The following is a 25787-nucleotide window of genomic DNA, read 5'->3' on the forward strand; positions in this document are numbered from 1 at the left end:
CAAAGTTGCAGGGTTGTGTGGATCCAGATGTCTAAGATTGGTTTGGTAGTGAACTATACGATGGCTAGTGGTTCTGGAGAAGGATTTTCTTGGGATACCAACTCGTAAAGAGGGAAAAGGCATGATGGCTTCAAATACAGTGTGTTGAATGTGTGTGTTTGTGTGTGTGTGTGTGTGTGTGTGTGTGTGTGTGTGTGTGTGTGTGTGTGTGTGTGTGTGTGTGTGTGTGTGTTTTAGGAGATGGCAACACGTTATTCACTTCTCTGTGACTATTATTCTTTCAGTGTCGAGGACAAGTCTAGGTAATGAAGAACAGCTTGGTGCTGATGATGTTCCTCCTGGCTGACGCTGTGTGCAAGATGCCCTTACCCTTAAGTAAGTACCTACTTACCAGCCTGGCCAGACTACTTCACTCACGTAGGAGCTCGCTTACCACTGCGGGCAACTTGACTTATACCTACTTACGTAAATATCCGTTCCCCACCTTGGCCAACTTGCTCCCATACTTCCGTAGATACAAAAGCATTTCTGAGGTCAAGCTGCTCCCATTTACGCGTAATCGCTCGCTCACAATGCCAGCGAAGCTGCTCCTTCAGCCTATTAAGTACATGCCCTCCACTCGCTCAAGTGCTCTTGCACTCAGAAAGAGCTCGCTAACCGAGTTAGCAAACCAGATCCTACATTTCCAGTGCACGATCACCGGTGAAGGCAAGCTGTGCGCTTACGTGATGGTCCACCAACCATATCTTTCTCAATAAATCACGCGATAATAAATGTAAATTCAATCACAAAATAAACGATAATGAAATAAAAATCTAGCCGAGGATTACGTGTTAGTAGAAAAGAGTTCTTCAAAGACATCAAATGCCTGATATATATATATATATATATATATATATATATATATATATATATATATATATATATATATATATATATATATACACACACACTGTATTACCCTTAAGACCAATATTCGATGAAAAAGCCATGATGTTGCCCATAGCCTCTTTCTAAAGGCTCCTGCAGCCCAAGGCTGCGTTTCTTCCAGTAGCAGGGAAATGTAGACACCTTTGGAGTGAGAAATTCTTTGGCAATACTGTAATCCCAATGATACAGCCTTGCCAAAGTTAACCCCTTTGCGGGCGGTGCCCGGTAACACACACGCTAGCGATATAATATATATTACATATATATATATATATATATATATATATATATATATATATATATATATATATATATATATATACGCGTCTACAGACAACACAGTTATGGAAGACGAAACTAGCGGAGCGGTGAGCGCCGTGCTGGAGGCCACGTCTCAGCCCTTCTGCTCCTTCGTCCTCCTCACGGACGGCACCACTTCAGCCTCTACCATCCTGAAGGTGAGGTACTCTCCTGTGTGGTGTCTGCATCATGTTCGCTCTCAATGCACTCCAGACGAGCTCCATCGTTGAATTCAATATTCTATACCGATATGTAGGATCACTGTGCTATATGTGTGTGCGTGTAGGGGATTCAGGTATCATATCCTCGCGTCAATATACTGATTTTGAATCCCCATAGGCAGCTTCTACGCCCTGGACACTACTAAGTGAAATTCAGTTTCTCTAATGTTGTATACAACGATGATCATGTTTACAGTCCTCTCCAACAGTTTCTATTACATTTAACTTTCTTCGCGATTTTCAACGGCTGGACGCCCTCCTACACCTCACTTGTGTTATCCAGCTGCTATACTGCCTTGTGGTGTTCAGATGCTGCTTCCTCTCCTTCACCGTCCAAGTACTGTATGTTCTAGACTCGTAGCCAGGTGTGCCTGTCCTCTCCTCTAGCATCCAAGTAGTGCACGCTCTGGTATGGTATTCCAGTGTCTTCTGCTCTCGTTGAACGACCACGCAGTGCATGCTCCCGTCTAGTAATGAATGATCTCGTCCAACTTCCAGGAGCTTTCTGCTTCCAAGTTGATATTCATGTGTTTCTGAGTCTCATAAAGCACGTTAATGTTCTATGCTCGCAAGCATTATGCACGCCTTCTACGCCCCTGAGTAGTATTTAGGTCCTATTCGCTCTCACCGAATAGCCAGGAAGTGCACGCTTTCATTTGATTTCCGGGAGTGGTATGAAAGTGTGCATTACCAACGTGATGAAAGACGTGGTCGAGAATCCACGTGTTACATGCACACTTGTACTGCATACATGCGTTGCATGTTCATGTGATATGTGCTTCTGTGTAGCAATTAGGGCACTTTACTCTCTTGTGTAGTGTTGCATTTAGTTGCTGTATGAACCTCCATAGCAACCAAGGGATGCATGCTGTCCAGCAGTATCTATGTGCTGTATGATCTGTTTGTATGCATGCTTTTGTGAGGCATCCAAGTGCCATGTGCTCTTGAAAAAGTTACCTATAGCCAGTCGACACCTGAGATTCGAAGTCAAGCACTCACTAGCATTAATACATTTTCTTCCAGTTATAACACTGTTTTCAGATGGCTAAATCTACCAGCAATTCAGTGAGTCTCTTTCGTCTCATAGGCAGTGGGCAGCGAGGGGTCATCTACCAGGGGAATGACAGTAGAAGCGATGATCTTTGACGGTCAGGACGCGAACGTGACGCTGGCGATGCTCTCTCACCTGGTCAGCCAGGCTAGACAGGTAAGTCACTCTCACATTCCTGCGGAGACAAGCATGTCTGTCTGATCGCACTTTACTGCTAAGGTGGGCAGTTTATCTCCAAATTACTCTGAGGCTTACTGCGGATAGGCACCTGCTGCATGACCGTTGTGGCGTTTATATTCTTAATGAAGGGATAGTCCAGCCATATTACTGCTCAAGCAGGTAGGTTGATCTCATAGGGTTAGTGGGAAGAGTATTGCTAAAGAGGGTGGGTCACACTCATTGCCACTAAAGCGAAAATGTCACTTCGCATTAGTCATGAAGATGATAGATCATTCCGAAACGATTATAATGGATAGATCGCTTTCAAACTATTGCTGCTGACAGTGCTAGATGCGCAGCCACTTTTTGTAAAATGGCAACCGGGTTGGCTGGCTGGTTTTCAGGTGCGTCTGAGATCGCCGTGTGCGACGGTGGTGGTGGTGAGCCACGACCCGGCCTTCCTCGCCGACTTCGCCGAGTCCTCCCTCAAGGGCCGCCTCCTGGTGTGGGCCACCAGGCTGCTGGTAGTCACCCGTCTCACCCTCCCACAGCTCCACGCCCTCCTACCCGCCCACTGGACCTTCTCCATGATGAATACCATCTTCCTGAACCTGGAGGAGACGTCACCCAATACAAGGTGATAACCACGAGATGATGCCATTCCGTTTAGCATGAAAAGAAAATTTGCAACTCCTAGCTTTAGGTATTATACACATTTACACATTGACAGCCACCTTACTCATTTCGGAGAGATATCCTAAAACTATTCAATATTATTGAAGGCATTTGGCCAAAGACAATACCGTACTTGAACCATAAGAAAAAGATTCTGACTTCTTGCCAAATTTACAAGGCCCCGTTTCCCGTTATGTATAATGATATCAAACCATGCAGTAAAACAAAAAAATATCAGCTTAAGCGGGATATGAATTATAATTGTTTTACTAGACAAGCTTCTGAAATGTATTTGTCGTGACTTATGCGATAAAGAAAAAAATGATTGGACCCAGAAGTGCACAATATGACCGTCAGTATAACATAACATATCTGTTGCATATTCCTTGAAGGTATAGTGTGTACACGTACCTGCCATACAGCCCAGAGGGAGCACAAGTGGTGAAGGCTGCCATCTGGTCACCGGTGAGAGGCATTGCTCTTCTCACAGGCACCTCACTTTTCCCAGACAAATTTCAAAGGTAACTGTGATATATATCAAAATACCTAAAGTTAAGCAGTTCTGCTCTCAATAATAGGATGAGCAGCTAACAATCAAAAGTATTATTCATTTCTGAGTGCTAAACCATGATAATCTTTAACAAGATTATCACCTTGAGACAGTATTACCGAGAATATCTCATCATATTTCCCACATCGTTCGATATACGCATGACATCTTCGCCAGAGCGAGGCGGTTAAATGACAAGACATATACGAAACAGTTTGATCTTTTCTGATATCAGTTATACAGGAACAGTGCAGTGCTCTACGTGTCACTATGGACCAGTGACAGTGCTTTATCCTAACGGTGAAGTAGGAAAAGGATTTCAGTTCTATAGGTTTTGGTTAACATAAATATATGAACACTGGTGTTCGGGGATATTGGTCCTTTGTAATAATGGATAATCTCACGTTTGATGGATATGTCTAATGCTGGCAAGTCTTTCAATCTCAGCTTCCACGGAGCGACGGTGAATGTGACTACCCAACCATGGCCGCCTTACTGGGTTGAAGAGGAGGAGGAAGCCCCTGATGGCACAACTGTTAAGAAGTACTCCGGCAGTGACTACCTCATCCTGAAGACAATATCCGAAGCCCTCAACTTTACTCCTAGTGTTATCCCTACATCCTCATGGGGTGAGGTAACTAATCTGGATTTCACAGCTGTGTTAATGCTAAAGTAAACAACATGAACAGACCATCTCGGGGGAGTAATACATTAACATGAAGAGCAGCTTTCGAACAAGTAGTTTTGCCTTTGTTCCTGTAACAAAGAGGATTCAGTGTTATTTCAGCTGATTTCCCTTTTGCCGTGACTACGTTATTTCTATGAAGTTCCATGAGTACAGGAGAGTATGAGTGAGAGCCAGGTCTCTCGTAACCCATTCGTGAATACTTGTGTCACCTTTGTCTTCCTCCGCGATTCCAGCCTATGTATCTAAATACCTACAGTTAAGCAGTTCTGCTCTCAATAATAGGATGAATATAGCAACTCTCTTCAACTCTGGGTGAATGAACCTGTATATAGCAGGTTAATCCCTCACTCCTTGGCATACATTGTGTTCCACTCATGTGAATTTTCAGCTTGCAAAATTCTATGCTTTATCAGTCACTATATATCCATCATCATTAACAATGACAACATTATAATCATTCAGAATAGAAGTTACGTGACTGATTAAGATTCCATATCAGGTTTTGTGTCCACGATATTCAAGATGACAAAGTTTTTAATCTGGATAGCCACAGTCATTGAGACAATAAGCTGCCAGATCTATTTCAGCATCAGTCCGGTGTGAAATCAAGCTGAATTCTCCACAGGCAGTGAGGAGAGTGGAGGAGCGAGTGGCTTTTATGACGACGGTGTACCACGTAGCTCTGACGGAGCGCTGGCAGCAGTATGGCTTCACGTACATCTACGAGTTCAACCAGGCATCATTTAGTCTGGCCAAGCCTGGGTTAAAGCCCCGTTGGCAGAGCCTCTACTACCCGTTGACAGGCCAGGTGTGGGCCGGCGTGCTGGTGGGACTGCTCGTAATGCCCATCGTCTTTAGCAAGGTAATATATATATACTGTTGGTAATAACCACATGTAATATACACGAATCATTCTTCAGTTTCTAATATTAACCTTCGTATTTTTTCTCATTCGCCTGAATTTACGGCTCATGACCCCTGTTTTGTATGATCTCGAGAGCTTTTTATTTTGGATTCTGATAGCATCAATAGTGCTACATTCCACAGTCTGTGTGTACTAAATCCCGAATCGGCGAAGGGTTGGCACAAACTATGTTGTCTGCCTTAGCTGTCGTCAGGATCAATGTGTTCACTGTTCTCTCCTTGTGTACTGAATATTCTCATTTAGACTTCTCCTCTTTTCAATCGACACCCTTAAATCATCATTGCATGGCATCTAATTAAATAAATCATGTTTTGATTCTGATGATGTTAAGACAGAATACCTTTAATCCCTCTTGTCATCGAAGGTTAAGAAACCACACCTTGGTACATATGCAGTGTTAAAAGCGGTCTGTGCACTAACTAGGCCATGAAGCTCTTACGCTCTGTGATGTCAGTTGTGGGACATGTTCACTGACGAGTAAGAACTCACGTGTCTCATAGGGATGGAAAAGCATTCTTCGCCCACAGGGAGCAGATGCGACTCTGCTTCCGAGTGGAGAGAAATTTCGAAATTGCAGTTGCCCCATAGAATGGGATTCCAGGGTTGCATGATATATATATATATATATATATATATATATATATATATATATATATATATATATATATATATATATATATATATATTGACACGGTCTTATTGAAAACTATGGACATGAATTAACCACAATGCCATTGCAGATCAGCTCCGCAGGAGAGACGCAAGACACAGACAGCAGATTACCAACTGGGACAGTAACCCTGGAGGTGATGGGGATACTAGTGGGCCAGAACCTACCGCTGAGCCTCCCTAACACCAGTTCCAGCCGCCTGCTGGTGGCGGCCTGGCTGGTGTTCGCCTTCATCATCGGGACGGTCTACCGAGGCAACCTCACCGCTCACCTCACCCTCCCCAAGTATCCACCTCGACCAGAGACCATAGAGGAACTCGTCAACGTCATTGACAGGTACGAACAGGCTACCTACACGAAGAAGTTTCCCACTTGTCCAATGTAACGATGGAACCAGACGAAGAATCGTCAGTAAGGAATGAGAAGTATCGCTTACTAATCAGGGAAAGATAAACGATTGATTCTACCTGCATTAGATAATGTTCGACTACCTATTCTGTCTACTATCATTAACACACTTTATAAGTGAAGAAATTCGTACCACCAGTGGTATAAAATTCACAAAGTATCAACACGTAACACAAGTACACAGATATGTAGACCCTCTTACCAACCATACACATAGAACGTGTGCAGGTTTGCGTTCGGTGTTGAGAATGTGAATCTTAAACGACTAATGGGGCTGATTTTTCACCCCATGAAACATGTAGTGTATTGTAATACAAGTTTTAATAAAGTGAACCATTTGAATTCCCACTAAAGTGTGATTACCCTTTCATATATATATATATATATATATATATATATATATATATATATATATATATATATATATATATATATATATATAATGGAAAATATGACTACCTAAGCAAATTAATACAGCCTTTCTTATAACAAACTTAAGACATAAATCATCGGTGGAATGCTAAATTTATCCCGCACCCTCTGGTGTGGTAGAGGACCTATTTATCATCAGTGAAACCATTTACCGATACTCAAGCTGCTTCTGTGTCGTGCACACTAGGGTGACGATGCCGCCCTACGCGATCGTATGGCGGAACTACTTCGCAACCTCGGAATCGAAGGTCTACCAACGGCTTGCTCAGCTTACTTCCCTCGGCCCATCCTTCATGGAAGGTCTACAGATGGCTACGGAACAAAAGTAAGTTCTCAGAGGTATTCAAACTTAGATATTCTATACACGATACACACCTAGGAACACTGGCGTTTAGTGACTGCTAAATGCCAAGAATCAGGTTCACGATTCGATGACCAAGCGGATGGTCATCAGTTATATACAATACTAGTGATGATGTAAAATGATTACATTCAGCCAGCAGATCAACTGAACACTCTATGGCTCTATACTACTGACTAATGTATTGCCACAGCACAGCAACACTGACCGGTAGACGATACCTGGCTAACATGATCGCTGAGCACTTCACCGAAGCGGACGGCAGCACTCAGCTGTACCTGGGCCGAGAGTCGATCTTCCCTGGACCTTCAGGTTGGCCTATCCCCCACGACGCCCCCTACCAGCCCCAGCTGGACCGCTGTCTCATGGCCATCATTGAGGTGGGTTATAAATCATCCATCTATCCAAAGTAAATTACATGACCAACTACGTCTCTTCGTTGTATATCAGCTGACGGTTATATTTCTTTCTTGTATCTTCCCTGATGACGTGATTATTACACGAAAGTGCACTTGGGAACTATTGAATCTCATGAATGTACTGGAATAGCGGAAATTTAAAATGATTTACTATTTCCATTCCAGTCTGGCTTATATGAAAAGTGGAACGAGGACATATTGCGGCAGAACCGCAGGAGGAGCCAACGTAGGAAGCGCAAGGAACTCTCCCAGCAGCCGGAGCGGAGGAGAGTGGATGAGGTAGAGTCTGGCGGCAGCATCACGGCCCTCACCCTAACACACATGCAAGGGCCCCTCCTACTGCTCCTCCTCGGCCTCGCTCTTACTGGGATCATATTCACTGGAGAGTTATTACTGCAGGTGGCAGGCAGTCCACAAGAACAAAAGACGGTTGCACGCGCCGTAACGAAGGCTCAGGGCGGTACCTTACCTGCATTTGGAAGGCAGGTTTTGTAATGATATTTCACGTGTGATTCCCAGGATACAGTGGAGGATATGGGTATACCTAATATGCTGAGTTACGACGAGGCTAAGCAACAATGTGTCGAAATCTGATAGTAATGAACGAGTGAGATATAAACGAGATATGAGGATAATTTGCGTTTATTTTTTTTCCATACCCAGGTTTAAGCATGTTACTCCTTCCCGATGCAAAGCTGGTGCATAGGTTAGAAACAAGAAAGCAAATACATTCGATGTATATCAGAGTGAAGAGGGGAAAGAAACGTGAATTTGAGCGTGTCGACTTCATTCGCGGTCGTATGAGTATATACAGTGTTTAGATAATAAAGAAAGATGATGGGATATGGAGAGAAGTTTCTGATGCGAATTTAAACGGCTCTAATAGTGTAAGCCGACCCATGCACTATTGTTCCTACATGAAATGACCGTTTTCTATAAAAGTGAACTAATATTTCCTTCGTAAACTCTTTAATCGACAGCCTTTCGTTAGTGCTGATGTCTTGTCGTTAATCGTAATCCACATTATACCGATTTTACCACGATATTTCTTTTTTTAATCTTTTCCCTCCCTCCTCGAAGTAGTAATTAAACTTTTCTTTTGAAATCTCATTAATGGATTCTGCGCGCTCTGATTCTCTTCTGGCACATGAACGCCGGAGAGGGATACAGTCTTCCCAGAGAACCTCAGCAAGGCAATAGAAAACATGATAATGGTATAACTCAGCGGTCTGGAGGGTTGAAATATGCAGAGGTTAGTGGCGTTGAAAAGCCGAGAAGGTGATTGACATTCGGAGCATCCTCTCCCGGGTAATGGTAAGGCCTGTCGACGAGTTGGAGAAAACTTCCTGTGGCTTGGCCAGTCTCCCGAAGGGCGGCGATCAATATATCCCACGGCAGAACTCCCTTCGAGGGAGGTATGATTACCTCGTAGAGTCATCATGGGTGATGGCATTCACTTAGTCACGGTTATCATAGATGATGAGAGAAGATAATCATAAAGTCATCGCATATGTGGAATGTATGAGACTCCCATTTCTGTCGATACTGTGAGGTTATCAAGAGTTATGTGTGTTCATCTACACTGTGAGTGACTCTGCATACGGTATAGAATAGTGACGTCATTGAGGACCCCCACTGAGTTCTTATTACGACCTGTGACGCGAAGATCTCTTTTAAGAATGCTACCCCAATAATGGCCTACGTTCATTTACTGACACTGTATCATTACGGTGAGTACTGAGGCCATCAAGCTTAACTTTAAGTCTGCTGGCACCGCGACGTCAGCTAATGCTTAGGATTCTGTCACTCGGTATTCATCACCGACAGTCATTCCTTTTGTGTACTTTGCGATGGTAGAAGATAACATGCTTCTGCTCTCTATATGATATCGTCAAGAGCCAAGAATGTGTTACGTGTCGCTGATATCTACGAATTTACCAAGTAATGTTATCGGGAGATAAGCTTATTTATGTTATTATATCATGTGGTTAATGGTCGAAGGTATGATTACGTTGTATATGTCCAATTGACAGCCAGGGATGATAGATGATTACGAATGTAAAAGTACATTAATGAAACGTGGCACCACATTTCTGCACGGTTTTTCATCTTCATCATTATGGTTCATCACCAATCACGCATTACTGCAAGAAACAAGACTCTGCAAGTGTGGCAAAACACTTTTTCTTTATCCAGTAGACCAGGTCATTCTGAGGGAGCACGGGAATATAGAAGATTGCACAGGATTGTATAGACAAATGGATAATGACAAAGTCTATAAGGCTGCGCTCATTTGTAAGTTACTATAGCCTCTGGTGTGTTTTCACCGTAGCCACACACTTGAAGTGGCCAAAGAAAGAAAGCCATGAGGAGGTGTCATGGAAATATTAATGTTGAATGATCATCGTGAGCACCTGGAGGTCTGTCTGCTTGAGGATAAATGATGAATTTACAGAGCCATATGTTTTTCCATTAAGCACAATGAATCCTTTGGCTATGGGTTTTCTATAGATAATAAGTTTTCTTTTAAGGTTTATCCTGCGCTGCCAAATATATCCTTATGAAATTCAACGCCTGAATATGCTTTCAATATCATCCAACATTTCGTTTTATAATGATTTCTTTGTAGAAACATAATTAGAAAGAAAATTCATTTCACTTCGATGATAAAAATAATAATCATATCTCGCTTCTGTAATGAAAAACGAATTTCGTCTTTATAAAGAATTCAGATTTCTTCTCTTTCCTCTGTTTAACATGCACATCTCCAACCTATTCATCTCGTATTCTGTGGGATGTCGCCGGTCTCTTCAAGTAACAGTGCGATGGTTAAGTAATGATGAAGACGTCTCGTTCTTTAAGAATGCACTCCATAGCATTATCTTACAGATGTAGGAATTTCATGGTATTACCGTGCAAAGAAATATGCTCTTGGCTTTGATCCATACTCTGCAATCTAAAGAAAAGAAATGAACCTTCTCTGTCAGGAATTCCTAGCCTATCACATACCAGAATGATTATTTATTCTATATGTTAAGATATTCTAAATATCGTCTTTGACTAATTTACTGTTAAACCTGAATCTTTGAAAAACAGTTTAATCTTGATATCCTTGACAACTCTGCGAAATCTAGTCATGATTTTGAGGTTCAATTTGCTGACAGTTCACTTCATATTTCTGTTGGTATAAAACTCATTAACCATATTCATTTCCCAACGGAAAATTCAGGTTGAGGAGAATGGGGACCCAGATACCTACAAGTTATCATCTCAACAGAAAAAAAAAAGTCTTGAAGTGTATTGACTTCAGACAAGATATCTCTGAGGTTCTACCATCTCTGGGAACTTATTTCAGTACACATAATATTTCTGTCCTTTGCCTACTTCTTACTACATTGCTTTTTTGCATCGCCACACTCTGTCCTCTGATATCTCGTCACTCTTAAACAGTCTCGTTCAAGCCTCAGTCCCGTCCGTATCAAGGATTTCTGTGTATCTTCTCCGACACTTTTTAATCTCTATCTTCAAATCAGTCCGGATCTCTTCAGTATAACCCGGGATCAGATAACATGCCAACATTTAACTTGTTTTACCCTCTGGATATTTCAATGTTCCAGGAGCTTCGGAGGGGCTTTCATGCCTCGATGGTTGACTCCAAAGTATTCACATATGCACTGCAGGTCCAGGCGACTGCTCACACCACTGTTCTAAATGATCTAGTATGAGCGGCCACTGAGCCAAGTGTCGGTGAACACGCTCGCGTTTCTCGCTCCTGGCCAGTTATCTTCAGTCCCTACAGCTGCCCGAAATAACAAAATGGTATTCGACTCTTCATTGGCAATAATTGCTCCCAGTTACAAGGGTTGCCGATGCAATGAAGCCTTCATGAATTTTTAACCTTTTAAAAGAGAAACGTTAAACGTCACTTTGTCGATCAGCCTTTGGTTTCTTGGAGAGAGAGACATGTCTTTCTTATATAATCCTGGAAACTGTTTTGGTAGCGGTTGTAGCGTTCCCGATACTTTCCTGGGGATGGAATGCTTAACATAAGGTATCAGCAACTTTTTTATTTGGTGCTGCAGCAAAACCTCGATGCATACATCATTGCGCATATAATGATGGTGTCTGGTGTATGTACCTACTCATTCTTCATGGGCTCTTTCCCTTCATGTCTGGATGCATCCAGGAACACATTGTCCCATTATGTATAGCCATTTTCATATGACGTTCAAGTAAACGATTCTCTATTCTCTCTTGGTTCTCTCGATTAATATCTTTCACTGATATTTGCTCTCATCCATGTGGACCAAAAAGGAGAGTAAGGTTAGGAAATTTTCGTCCAAAAGGTAGGGGTGGTGTCAAACAGCTATTCGCAAAAAGAACGTAAATTGTAAATTCTTAATCTCTTGCAGCTTCTTCACTAAACCGTATCAGACTTTTCTAAGGTACTCAATACCCATCTCTGTCTTTAACTGTTACCTGGAATCACACATTCACGGTAGTTCATGAGAGAAATACATAAAGAAGGTACATATACTACAGCTAACTCTGAAATGGCGGGTAACACCAAGTCAAATGGTCAAGCTAAAGTTTTAGGTCATCAGCTTGAGCAGGGCCTCTCGCTTTGGTGGTTGTTTCAAGTGGATGCTGGACGTGTTACGCTGCCTGAAACAGCATACCACACATAAGGAAGAACTTAAACTTTCTATATAGCTTTGACATAAGATACCACGAATTCTAGCCACCAGACAGAGGCTAGTTAATATTATCACTAACTTACACTTTACGTTTGTCGTACGGAGTGCTTCCAGAATCTAACCTCAGATAAACATTAGCGACCTAAAGAAAATAATGACCATACACTTGAAAAAGTATGAACGGCATTGTCTAAGCTAAACCTACCAACCAATGGCTTCGAACTGGATATGATCTACGAAGTAAGTCGCATATATGTAAAGGGCTAATAAATCTAAAGTTAACTGTCGAACACATACAGCAAATTTTTCGGTACAGATGCCTCACTGATAACCAGCCGGAGGCAGCCTTGTCGAAGGTCGCCGGTAGACAGGAGAAGTCTTCCCTACACATTCATCATTATATCAAGGTCTGTCGGGAACATGACGACGACCCTTGTAGGTCTACGGTTCACGGGCCATATCCGAGCGCAGACCACTCTCTTAACGCCACACACACCCACACCAGCCAAAGCGCAATGACGTAAAACGTAATTTGCCAGCAGATGCTTTCACTACGATCAAAAGGCGATTACGATGGAATTTACTATTCCTAACAAGGTTTTCGAAGCGAGAAGTTCTTCGCTGATGTCCTCAGATTATACAACCTCGTCAATGGTGTACTGTAGCTCGCAGCGAAAGCACTAGCAGGCTGGGCCCGGTAGCTTGCGTCTATTCGTAATGCTTTTCTCTCTGCTAGTTCAACTCCACGTCGTTTGACTAACATTACTTCACGTCTGAAGTACCTTTTTACAATCCTGTTTCACCCTATGAAATATGTTTTCGAACAGTCCAAACACCATTTCTCACACTGAACCCACCCACCCACCCACCCACACACACACACACACACACACACACAAAAGAAAGTAGCCCTCCTTGTTGTTTCTGAGAAGTGTACTCTCAAACTTCCGACTATGCTATCTCTTTTGTTTCGCATCTACTCATAAAACAAAACTTTCCTTTTATCTTGTGAACATGCATTGTTACATCCTATCCTAACACAGCAAACCGGCTGTATTTCCCTCCAACAATCGTCTTTATTAGTCTACTTTTAACCATATCTAAAGCCTCACAACCCCAACTTCCATATGAATTTTGATGACTTTTTTGTCCTGCTGTTTTATGCTTTTATTATCATTTTTTTTTTTTTTCAACATTACCAAAGTCTGGTGTTCCCGTACTCCGCCTGCTTGTGATTAAGCTGGGAACGAAAAATGGTGACTGAGATTGGTGATATGAGAGGGTGTTGTACACAAAGTCTCAGACTGGGGAGGGACAGGATGGCTTAAGGAGTGGTAGAAGACGTGTGGATCAAGGGGGTTTCCTTTGAAGAAAAAGAACCGACAGCAGCCTTCCTATTATCGAACACATTCAACAATTCTTCAAGATACTCACCCCTATTTTATCCTCAATCATTTCTGCCGGGTATCACTTGCTCATTTGCTCCCTTCATTGATATTCCCACGTGTATTCTGGTTGTACCCATACCATAAACCTCCTGCCAAAAAAAAAGAAATTTCTTTTCTTCCTGAAGCTTGTTGACATTCGCTCACCTTGTATACATGTATAAGAATCCAAACGGCAACAAACCAATGGGTTCTTCTCGAAGCTGTATGCGATGGGGAAGATATCAGACACTCACAGACTACTGTGAGTGATGTAGAAAGGTTTACTAAGGCGCCTCTATACTTTATGTACCTAAAGAGGCGCAAATATAAAATCAGTCGTTGGCTTGAACAGATAAGTGAAATGTATTTATGGTCCTGTTTCCATCCACTCTGGTGAATCATTCCAAATGTTAACAAATCCAGTTGGAAAACAAAAGGACTTGGTCTCATTCGAGGGAAAACGTTTGCCTACGAGTTGAACCCATTACTTTGAGAATGATCTGGCGAATCAAGCCTTCAAAACCGACTTAGTTCTAGACTGTCGAAGTCTTTCATAGTTTTGAATACCTGTATTAGATCACTTCTTAACCTCCTCTTTTCTCTGCTAACAAAAATGAAGTCTTTTAGTCGACTCGCACAGGATTTGTTTCACAGTCCTGGAATCATCTTGATGGCTCGATGCTGTTTTGTATCCACTCTGTCTGTCACGTTTTTCATGTATGATGACCAAAACTGAACACAGTATTCAGGATAATTGCAAACCAATGATTTGCAAAGAGTAAGAATGATTTCCCTTTCTCTTAAATTCGGAAGCCTTACCTATGAATCCAAGAATCCTGTTCGTTCTTTTCACTGCTTCTGTGCAGTGCTTACTTGGCTTTAAGTCACCAGAGATTACCACGCCCGTCTTTTACTTCATTTACCCTCTGCTGCTCAACAGAAATCATACTGTAGCTTACTTCTCTTTTCTTTTTTTACAACAGGCATGTAAAACTTTGCACTTATCGATATCAATATTCATTTGCCACGTATGAGCCCGGACCTATCAGTTTTTATTCGCCAGTTTGAAGCCACAAACGTATATGTACAGTTGTAGAATTATTTCCCAACTTTGCATCATCTGCAGATTTCGAATACCTTACAAATGCAGCCCACCATCACTAACATTAGTAAACATACGAGAAAGAGTACCGGTGCTAAGACTGATCCCTGTGGGACGCCACTTCTTACGTCTAACCACCCTGAGGACCGTTGATTACCGCTCTGTGTTTACGGCCAATCAACAGATATTCTAACCACCGAAGTACAACCCCATCTATACGATCTGGCTAACCTTTAGATAATAGATCTTGATGCGGAACTTCATCGAATGCTTTCTGGAAATCTCAATAGACGACATCTGCTTTACTCCCATTATACTTGTTGATTAGTTCACAACAAGGAATCAAGCAGAAGTGTCAGGCATGAACGATTTCACTAGACACCATGAGGAGAATCGCTTGACAGGTGGTGGTCTCGTATATCTTTTACAACCTTGTCCGAGATGATGATCTCGATAATTTTCCTAACTAGAATAGTGAGGCTAAATGGACTTAAATAAACTGGCAGTGACTCATCATTTATATCCGTATAAAACATTCTCTCTCTCTCTCTCTCTCTCTCTCTCTCTCTCTCTCTCTCTCTCTCTCTCTCTCTCTCTAGCTTGTTGCGCAAATAAGCTCCCGCCAGCCAACCACAGAGTCTCTTGCTAGTATCCACTTCCCCACTTACCAATCTCTACGTTTTACTGAACCTGTCGCCAATCGTGTGCAAGGGCATTTACGCATTCATGGTGACGTGAGCCAATCGGGATTCATCCTCTTTCCTTTGCATGCTGCACCTTAATGTGTCTTTTTTTGGCTGTCACATATAGGCTTCCCCAAAGCAGCGAGAGACATCATTCCGAGATCGAAGATAGGAGTGTGCAATTTCTCTACTCACTCTCTCAAACCCATCGCAAAGCTAGGTAACTAACTGTATATATCAATGTGTGAATGTCGTGGTAACATAAGAGAAAAGATGATGATCTAAGTATGGGACACTACTAGATTACGGCAACTGGAGTATTGTGATGAAGAGGTAAATTCATGTGACTTACTGTTTGGGCGTTAAGGCCTGGAGGTATCAGGCATAGAAGTTGCTACAAACGTCATTATCAGAAATATTGAAATATTCATTTCATTTGGATAGTTGGCATGATTAACTAAATTCAGAAGCAGTTTAGATAAATGGCAGATATATCGCAAATCGTGAGAGGGGAAAAAAATACATAAAATCCGGAAATAAAAAACTATATGCAAACTGATTTTCTTCTATCTATAAATTTGTGAACACTGAGGAATAAAAAAACATTGGAAATTCACCGCACATCTCTGCCCTGATATACATATACGTTATTCTTATTCGGCTCGTCACAACACTGGCAGAACATCTAGTTCCTCAAAGGCTCTGAGCGAGAGACCTGTGCTGATACAGATCTGCGGAAGAATGAGTGTGGACTTAGGAGGACGGATCCTAGGGGCTGGAGAAATTAAAAGGTAATGAACAATCATTATAGACGAGGACAACCGTAAAGATGGAATGAGGACGACGGTGATAATGTAAGTACCTATTTGTGATCACCAATATATACGGTGTCGGGAGAGAGATAGCCCCATCTCTTGAACCTTCTCTACCTATACAAAAATTCTACTAAGTGTCGCTCAAATCGAGCGCGTAGTAAGCACTGGAGGAAAGATGAAAGTCAAGGTTGAATATTCGTGCAAGTGGCATCTCGTTCTAATGTTACGTGTAAAGATTGTGTCTGTCTGTCTGTCTGTGGACTGAGTGTGTGTGTGTGTGTGTGTGTGTGTGTGTGTGTGTGTGTGTGTGTGCGTGTGTGTGTGTGTGTGTGTGTGTTCAGACTATCAATACTCCTTGTCAAGTCCAATTACTTTCAATGACTTATTTTCAGAGTTAAGGACGAGGGTAGAATGATCCTTAACTTAGTGGTGCTGACGTTCCTGCTGGCCGACTCTGTGGCCAAGCTGGTCTCACACACACGTAAGTGCTTGCTACCAGTAAAATCTCTCAAGACCTAAAGACACATTGTCTGTGATTCGTCCTCTCATACATCCAGACTCCATCAAGACTGCACCATGTTGTCTCTTCCTTAAGTTCTTACTGTCCTTCTTAATGGACGTAGCTGAATATGGTAGATTCATTGCCGGTACGAGGGCAGATGTGATTTTGACCCGAATGGTGGTAAATGAGCAGAGTTTTGAAGTGGACTGATGACCACAGTAGAACACGAAGGACCAGGATCCTTGTACCGTATTCTTATACTGAAGAAAATGAAGATATATATAGAGAGAGAGTAATTCTAAACTGTGTGTGAATATTTCTGAACATCAAGGAAACACAGGAGGGTGGACACCTAAATAGAGAGAATCTGAAAGAATTAATCTGATGATAACATCATATTTGCAGTATAATAAAAGTTTATGTGTTGTTATCATAGCGCCGGGCCCGCACACACACACACACACACACACACACACACACACACACACACATGCATATACATATACAAATATACTCATGCATACACAAGAAATGGAAAAGTTTTGGCACTCGACCTCGGGTAACGCAGAGGAGTATTCCACTGGACGAAGAGACAATTAATTCTGTTTTCAGAGTAAATACCAAATCAAATTTCTTATTTCTTATAGACAAAATAACTTACTTATGGTAAACTTGCTTCAAAGTATAATGCCCTTTAAAAGCCTCAAGCCACGGGTGTGTAATCTGTAAAGGCGACATAAAATTTGCGACGCGACTTATAAATGCCATGAGGAACGCACATCGCACGCGTCGTACCACACGATTTCATACGTAATTTGAGCGGGAACAACAGCCGTGAAATGTAGTGGTCAGGAGATAATTTGGTAATGTCGTGAGAAAGGTTCTTGGACCCAGCGTAACTAACCCGCCAGCCGGTTTGGTGGTGTGAATGGTGTGTGGGCAGAGACATGTTGGAGTAAGAGAGAATCTTGGCATATCTTTCCCGTAATTGGAGGCTGTCTGATTCCTACCCATCAGTTATCTACCTTTCGCTCGAATACTCTCCTGCTTAGTACACGTAGGATGAACTGTATGCAAATATTTGCTTTTACCCAGCTACCTTCACTGGCAAACTGTGTAATCTATTCCTGCTCGAGGATGAAGATATCTTGAATTCTGAATATGTACGAATAATTTTTACCTTCATGTATTTACTTTGTTCCCATTATTGTAATTACACAGGTGGGCACGACGCTGCCAGTACAGTGGTGAGCGCCGTGCTGGAGGCCACGTCTCAGCCCTCCTGCTCCCTCATCCTCCTCACTGATGGCGTCACCTCACCCTCCGCCACCCTCAAGGTGATGTGTGTTCGTAGGTAATATCACAGCAACTGTGTGCTCTTGTTTGGTGTCCAAGTGTTCTATTCTTTTGTGTTGCGTGTCCCGATGTTCATATGATCTTGTTAAGTGTCCAGTTACTGTATGTAGCTGTATGCTTTGAAGATACGTCAAAATACCGAATATTTTCTTCTCTTTTGCGGTGTTTGGGTGCTGTAGAGAATTGTGTTTAAGATCCATATGCTTTTATATAGTGGCCAAACGCTGTATGCTCTTGTGTAGTCTTCGTGTGTTCTGTGCTATCTCGTAGTTTTCAGGTTCTCTATGCTCCTGTCTGTTTCAGAATGTCCAGGTGCTGTATGCGCTACTACAGCGTCAAGGTACTGTATGTTCTAATGCAGAGTCAAGCTATAATAGATAAAACCCACCCAACTGCTCAAATGCTTACATTTACTTCTAGCCCGTGATTTCTAGCAACGCGTGATCAAATGCTCTATATCCTAATCTGAAATCTATATGTGTTTAAGTGTATCATCTAGGTACCAAATTATCTTTAGGCAGCAGCTGTAAGTTACAGAATCCATTATATAACTTCCACATGCTGTATACTAATCTATTGTTGTCTATTCGTAAGGAGTAATTTGGGATTATACTTTCACTCGCATGCACAGGCAGCATACCAAGTTAATACTCAAGCAATCATCTGCTGCTTAAGTTAACATCTCTCCTGCTAAAGTCTACCCACCAATATAAAATCGTATGCTCTTCGTGGAAGGTTTCTGGTCATCATAAGTTTTAAGAATCAGTACCTGACGTAAGCTACGATTGCATGCAAACATTTGCTTACATCTGCCATCAGATTAGTATAATACATTTACCTTGCCAGGCTGTGAGCAGCGAGAGGTCATCCCCCAGGGGTGTGACGGTGATGGAGGTGACGGCAGCGGAGGACGGTCAGGACGCAAACGTGACGCTGGCGATGCTCTCCCACCTGGTCGACCAGGCTAGACAGGTAGGTCACACTCACATTAGAGTGAATACATTTCTCCCACTTTACCTCACAGGTGGAGAGACATCCAAGACTCACATTTTTTTTTCGCTGAGGTAAGCAGGTCATCCTCACCTCACTGCTGAACCCACAAGATCCGTCATATTACCGATGATGCTTGTGTGTGTCTCTCTCGTCGGCTGAGCCGCGAAGGTCACTTTGACGTTAGTGTTGACACGAGTCGTTCATTTTCACATGAGTGCTGAGGCTACAAACTCAACCTCGCATTCGTGATGCTGCTTTTGAATCACTCTCATGTTGAAGCTGAGGCAGGTGGCTTACTGCCTTGTTTCAGCTGTGGTTAAGTGGTGTTCGAGCCGAGACGAATGGGTCTCCCTAGTTTGACATCTGAGACGGGTCTGTCTTTCCTTACATGGTTACTAAGCCTTGTGTGAGTTGACACACGTTTACTCTCAGGCAGACATTTCAACATCACTCCCTCGGTCAGGAGCACCGCTCTCTCACAGAGATCAGCTGATGCAAGTAGACCAGTTTCATGGTAAGGATGAGGCGAGTAAACTCACCCTGATTTTACTACTAGGTTGCGGACCTCAGTCTTATAATGCGAAGTAGTTTTGGTTCATCTAAGTAACAGTGGTGTTAAGACGAGTTTGCAGGTTTACATTTCTGGTGAGGGTGTTTGACACAGTCGAGGGGGACGTGTCACTACCCCATCAGTGCTGAAGTGGGTGGTTGACCTTCCCATGGTTAAAGAGACGAGGATTCACTGTCACAGTACCAATGAGGTGGTTAGGTTACTCAAAAAATTATGATGTTGGCCGCTAGCACTGCGAAGATATAAATGGCGGGCGTGATTTTCTAATCACCTTCAAACTTTTGAGCTGATAAAATATTTTCACATGACCATCGAATCGGCTGGGTCACTTATATAACTGCGAATGGGTTTGGTCACCCTTACATCACTCCTTAAGTGGTATAATCCTTTCCCACCCCAGACAGCAGGGATTAATCATTATCTGTCAATACCAAGATGAACAGATTTCCCTTATAGCTTTACGGTGACTACTCTCACATTACTACTGCAAGGTAGATTACCTTCACGTGCTTAGTGAGACGAGTAGATCAGACGCTCACACGGTAATTCAGCAGGCACAACACTCTGCTTGTAGGTAAGATGGTTGGTTTATCTTCAGGTGCGACTGGGGTCGTGGTGCGTGAGGGTGGTGGTAGTGAGCCACGACCCGGCCTTCCTCGTCGCCTTCGCCGAGTCCTCCCTCAAGGGCCGCCTCCTGGTGTGGGCCACCAGGCTGCTGGTAGTTACCAGTCTCACCCTCTCACAGCTCTATACCCTCCTACCCGCCCACTGGACCTTCTCCATGATGAACACCATCTTCCTCAACCTGGAGGGCACGTCGTCCAACCTCAGGTAAGTATGATGAACGCTATCTTGTTGACCTTGAAGAACTCGGGACTTAATCTCAACCTCAGGTGATAGAGAATGTAAACTGACTCAAGCGGATGTAACAGTCAGCCAGAGGTGTACAGTAGATAGCAAACGCCCACTGCTCAACCTGACAGACTTTCCAGGATTTTTCAGATGAATATTTAGACTAAAGCCATCTTGTACATCAGACTCTATAAAGACACGTTACCCAGCATCTAGTGCTAAACACAACAAATACCCTTTTGATCAGAGAACAGACTATCCAGCATCAAATCACACAATGCAAATGGATGTCTTGGCCTCCACAAGACGTCACCTATCTTCAGTTGCACATTTAACGCCACCTTCTTCATCCTGACGAACACAACACCTCTCCTCAGGTAACAGCATTCACAACATGTCCTGCTTAACCTGCAGGACATGTAATTCAAACTATTGACTGTATTGTCCCAAAATGTAACTAATGACATCCACTTATAGAAGGCAACTTCTCAAATCTCTTCCTCCATCACACACAGCTTCAGAAGGACCCCACAAAGGTCTGATGCTGTTTGAATTCCTTTGTATCTAAGGACCCCACAAAGGTCTGATGCTGTTTGAATTCCTTTGTATCTAACATCAGGATTTGTTCTTACTCTCCCTGAAGGTACAGACTGTACATCCACCTGCCCTACAGCCCAGACGGAGCCCGGGTGGTGAGGGTGGCTACCTGGTCAACGACACATGGCATCGTTCGCCTCACTGGCCTTCCCATATTCCCTGAAAAATTCCAAGGGTCTGTGTGCCAACTTTTGATGTCCTGATCAGATGTGTTGTATAGTGTGACATTCCCCAGGATCTCTGCAGTAGCTTGGATGAGCAAAGCTAAATTTAATCTGTCTAAATGCTTATTAATGATCACTACCGTTACAATATACTCAACAACAATTCAGACATTTTTTTTTGTCTCTACATCATTCTCCAAGCTTACCTTTAAACTTAAAGGATCTTAAACGATTTCCAAGACAAGCAGGCTTTATGAATGTGGTTGTCAGTGTTGTTGACCATGAGCGGCCCCCGCCTAGTCAACAGCACCACTCCTCTGCAGTGAGAAGCACCTTCTTGACGAAACTGTACTACCTGTGATACGGCCACGCACCGTTACCCTATGCTGGCGGAGCTCGGCAAAACACACACACACACACACACACACACACACACACATATATAGCGCAAATGAGTTGGCCACAATTAGGGCATTCACGTTGCCCGTGTCGGCTCGGCTACCATAAAAGCAGAAAAAAAAAATGTTCACAAACGAAAATGCGTTAATGGTGGCAGTCGTGACGAAAATAAGACTGACATGTCTCTCTATCGTCATGTACCATTGATAATCACCCATCATGAAAATGAAGACCAAACAAACATTAAAGGAAGACCACAACAAACAACACTCCTTAATCCATGATTCCTAAATACTAAAGACTTAAACCATTACAAGTGTGCTTAAGGCTCGCTTATTTTTCGCAGTATTTGATTATGGAAACACTTCCCCTTGACTTGCGAAAGGCAGTGAAAAAAAAAAAAAACAAGTCCTTCTTCCATTTCCAGCTTCTTTGGAGCCAAGGTTAACGTGACTGCCCAGCCGTGGCCACCATTCTGGCAGGAGGTGGAGGACAAGACCCCTGACGGCACCGTCGCTAAACTGTACTCAGGCAGCGACTACCTCACCCTCAAGACCGTATCTGAAGCTCTCAACTTCACCATCAATGTCGTCCCTACCGGCCTCGTGGGCTGAGGTAACTAAGCCAGGATCTCTCTCCCTTCGTTGCGATTCAAATGACCTCCTACGTCATCACCTTATCACGGATGACTGATAAAGGAGCGATGTCACTTGATGGTGGGGGTTCTCAAAGGTACTGCTGGATATGTAAGACGATATCACATCATGATGTGACTTGTCAATCAAACCATCAATGGTATGTTCTCAAGTAGTCACATTTCCGTAAAGAGAAATGTCGTCTCTTCTTAGCCATTTCAATTCTGTTTCCTAAACCAACAGTATGTTTCCCAATATCATTAAAAGGGATGATGAGAGTGAGGTTTATTACTTACACGCGTGGCTGTCCATGTTACCTTTATGTTCCTTGCAACACCAGTCAAATATTACCCATTACCCAAAGAAAACTAGAATATCTTTCAAGCAACAGAAAAGAGAAGTTTTGTGATCTTCACTTCTCTGCCAGTGGATGTAACAATGAAAATAATAATGTTAATATCATTACTACTAATAATAATAATGATAATAACAATAATAGTAATAATGCTAATCATTAATAATAATAATAATCTCAGGGTGCGTCACTATGCCTGTATACTCGACATATCTGTCGGTCATAATCATGTCAGCTTCATTTCCGATGTATACACAGTCTGAGGGTTCGACTCCTACAGGCAGCGAGGAGAGTGGAGGAGCGCGTTTCGTTCATGGCGGCGGTGTACCACGTTGCTCTACCGGAGCGCTGGAAGCAGTACGGCTTCACGTACATCTACGAGTTCAACCAGGCATCATTCAGTCTGGCCAAGCCTGGCCTCAAGCCTCGCTGGCAGAGCCTCTACTACCCGCTGACCGCCCAGGCTTGGGGTGCCGTGCTTGGGGTACTCATCGCCATGCCCGTCTTCTTCTATCTGGTAAGATAAGACGCGTCGCTCCTAGGTAGAATATCCCATCCCATTTCATTAGGTATTATGTTCTTACTGGTTTTCAATGTCCTTAGAAAGGTATTTCCAAACCAAAAAGTTAAGTGTCTTTTTCTTGATTTGCCCAAGCTCCTCTTCAAAATCTCGGCGTATATCGAGGATCCGAGGCAGAAATATTATAGAACATCGTATATCTGTCATATTGTCAACCCTGGAGATTATAATTACGTGTTCAGTTAGTCGAATGCGTTGGAAATTCTTGACGACAATATGTGCGATGAGTTGATCGAGTAAGATATGATAGGGTAAGAGAAAAGTATGACTGTAAGAGCTGGACAGTGTGTGCTGAGATGGTCTGGATGAGTGAGGAGAGGTTGACCAAATAGGGTATACACGTCAGAAGATGGAGGGGACAAGTAGATGGATGGAGTGGAAAAGGTTTCGAGCGCTCGAAGCCTGAACATGCAGAGAGTGTAATGAGTGCACGGGACAGAGTGAATTAGAGCGGTATGGCATATATTGAGACGAAGTGCTGTCAATAGTAAACCAGGGCATTACGAAGTCATTGGGTGGAACCACGAAAGGTCTGTGGGGCCTGGTTGTGGATAATGGGCTGAGGTTTTGGTGATCACAACACATGACAGCTAGAGAGCAGATTTGAGCGAATGGGGCCATTTCTTCGTCCGTTCCTGGCGCTACCTCACCAATGCGAAAAGAGGCGAACAATAAACACATAACTGTATTGTGCAGATTAGTACCAGACGCGAGACGCAAGACAAAGGCAGTAGATCATCAGCTGGGCCATTAACGCTGGAGGTGATGGGGATATTGGTGGGCCAAAATCTGCCCCTTAGGCTCCATGATATCAGTTCCAGCCGCCTGCTGGTGGCGGCCTGGCTGGTGTTCGCCTTCATCATCGGGACGGTCTACCGAGGCAACCTCACCGCTGCCCTCACCCTGCCCAAGTACCCGCCTCGACCAGAGACTATAGAGGAACTCGTCGACGTCATCGGCAGGTACTGGTTGGATATCTTCACCCAAAGGTTTTATTACATTAAAAGGCTTACAGCGAGTTGTGTGGCATAATGACCCCTTGATATGCAGCCAATTCTTGACATATAATCTAAGGTTTCTTTACCTTATTCTTTAAAGGGTGACGATGCCACCGTTCGGAGAACAATGGCGTAAATACTACGCAGATTCAGATTCGCAGGTCTACAAACGACTGGCACAGCTTATGCTCATTGGTCCCTCCATAAAGGAAGGCCTACAGTTAGCTACTGAGCAAAAGTACGTTTCCACTCTCATTATAAAAAACATTGAGCGTTCCTTTGTCATAGCCGTACGTGGAGATGTAAATCTATACTTATGGGCCACAAGCAGCACTCTGGGAGCTGGCTACCTTCACAGAGCACGACCACAGGTCAATGAGTGAGGTGATGGCGTGTCTGTGTCAGTCTGGGGGTTGAAAGCAGAACAATCGTGGATCAGATGCATCTTAGGCATGAGAGAGCACTTCACCAAATTGTTTACAGAGTAGGAAGAAAAAAGTATCCTGAAAAGTAGAGATGATTTGTGATGATTCTAGCAGTAGCCACTTGTTTACATATATGTAAGGGATAAAGATGATTGTTCATGTCTCTCATAAAATGACCTTTGGAACAGCTCAGCAACGATGACCAGTCGTCGGTATCTAGCGAACATGATCGCTGAGCACTTCACCGAGGCGGACGGCAGCACCCAGCTGTACCTGGGCCGGGAGTCGATCTTCCCTGGGCCTTCAGGCTGGCCCATCCCCCACGACGCCCCCTACAAACCCCAGCTGGACCGCTGTCTCATGGCCATTGTTGAGGTGGGTTTAGTCATGACCCCCTCCCGTAAAGACTTATAGCAATGGGTAAAATTGGTTACAGGCTGCTGATGTCAAGTCTATCTCTCATAACTGCAATATCATGTATGACACACGAGGGTCATAAACTGTACAGATAGGACTTATAAAATCTTCGTAAACATTGCTTTTGTGAAAACTTTGTCTCCAGGCTGGCCTATACGAGAAGTGGAACGAGGACATTCTGAGGCAGAACCGTCGCGAGAGCCAACGGAGGAAGCGGAAACAACTGACTCAGCAACAGCAGGAGGAGGGGACGCGGCAGGACACACGCACTGACAGCAGCATCACGGCCCTCACCCTCACACACATGCAGGGACCACTCATGCTCCAACTCCTTGGGCTTATCTTTGCTGGAATCCTATTCATTGTAGAATACCTTGTGTAAGGGGAGGACGTGGGTGTCTATGGAACAAACGAACACACGGATGCATTT

At 43.3% G+C, this 25787-nt stretch overlaps 3 protein-coding genes across 3 annotated transcripts in view; 2 read left to right on the plus strand and 1 right to left on the minus strand.

Annotated features, from left to right (window-relative positions):
* Positions 1 to 25787, minus strand: part of LOC139753974 (ionotropic receptor 21a-like) — a 289988-nt gene that overhangs the window by 157168 nt on the left and 107033 nt on the right. The window lies entirely within an intron of this gene.
* Positions 1275 to 8415, plus strand: LOC139753899 (ionotropic receptor 21a-like). Its single transcript, XM_071670856.1, has 10 exons — positions 1275 to 1408; positions 2568 to 2658; positions 3066 to 3298; positions 3729 to 3857; positions 4334 to 4520; positions 5200 to 5436; positions 6240 to 6505; positions 7197 to 7334; positions 7564 to 7750; positions 7955 to 8415. The coding sequence occupies exons 1-10, from the start codon at positions 1275 to 1277 to the stop codon at positions 8282 to 8284; spliced, it is 1932 nt and encodes a 643-aa protein (XP_071526957.1). The 3' UTR covers positions 8285 to 8415.
* The window catches only part of LOC139753973 (ionotropic receptor 21a-like), a 9314-nt gene continuing 432 nt past the window's right edge, over positions 16906 to 25787 (plus strand). The window contains 12 exon segments of the mRNA XM_071670933.1: positions 16906 to 16994; positions 18237 to 18352; positions 19218 to 19343; positions 20534 to 20766; positions 21431 to 21559; positions 22375 to 22546; positions 22548 to 22562; positions 23218 to 23454; positions 24214 to 24479; positions 24616 to 24753; positions 25129 to 25315; positions 25503 to 25787. The exon segment at positions 25503 to 25787 is cut by the window's right edge and continues 432 nt beyond it. Coding sequence (XP_071527034.1) covers positions 16925 to 16994; positions 18237 to 18352; positions 19218 to 19343; positions 20534 to 20766; positions 21431 to 21559; positions 22375 to 22546; positions 22548 to 22562; positions 23218 to 23454; positions 24214 to 24479; positions 24616 to 24753; positions 25129 to 25315; positions 25503 to 25739 — 1926 coding nt within the window. The 5' untranslated portion in view covers positions 16906 to 16924 and the 3' untranslated portion in view covers positions 25740 to 25787.

Source organism: Panulirus ornatus, chromosome 16 (genome assembly GCF_036320965.1).
Source record: "Panulirus ornatus isolate Po-2019 chromosome 16, ASM3632096v1, whole genome shotgun sequence".
Lineage (NCBI taxonomy): Eukaryota > Metazoa > Arthropoda > Malacostraca > Decapoda > Palinuridae > Panulirus > Panulirus ornatus.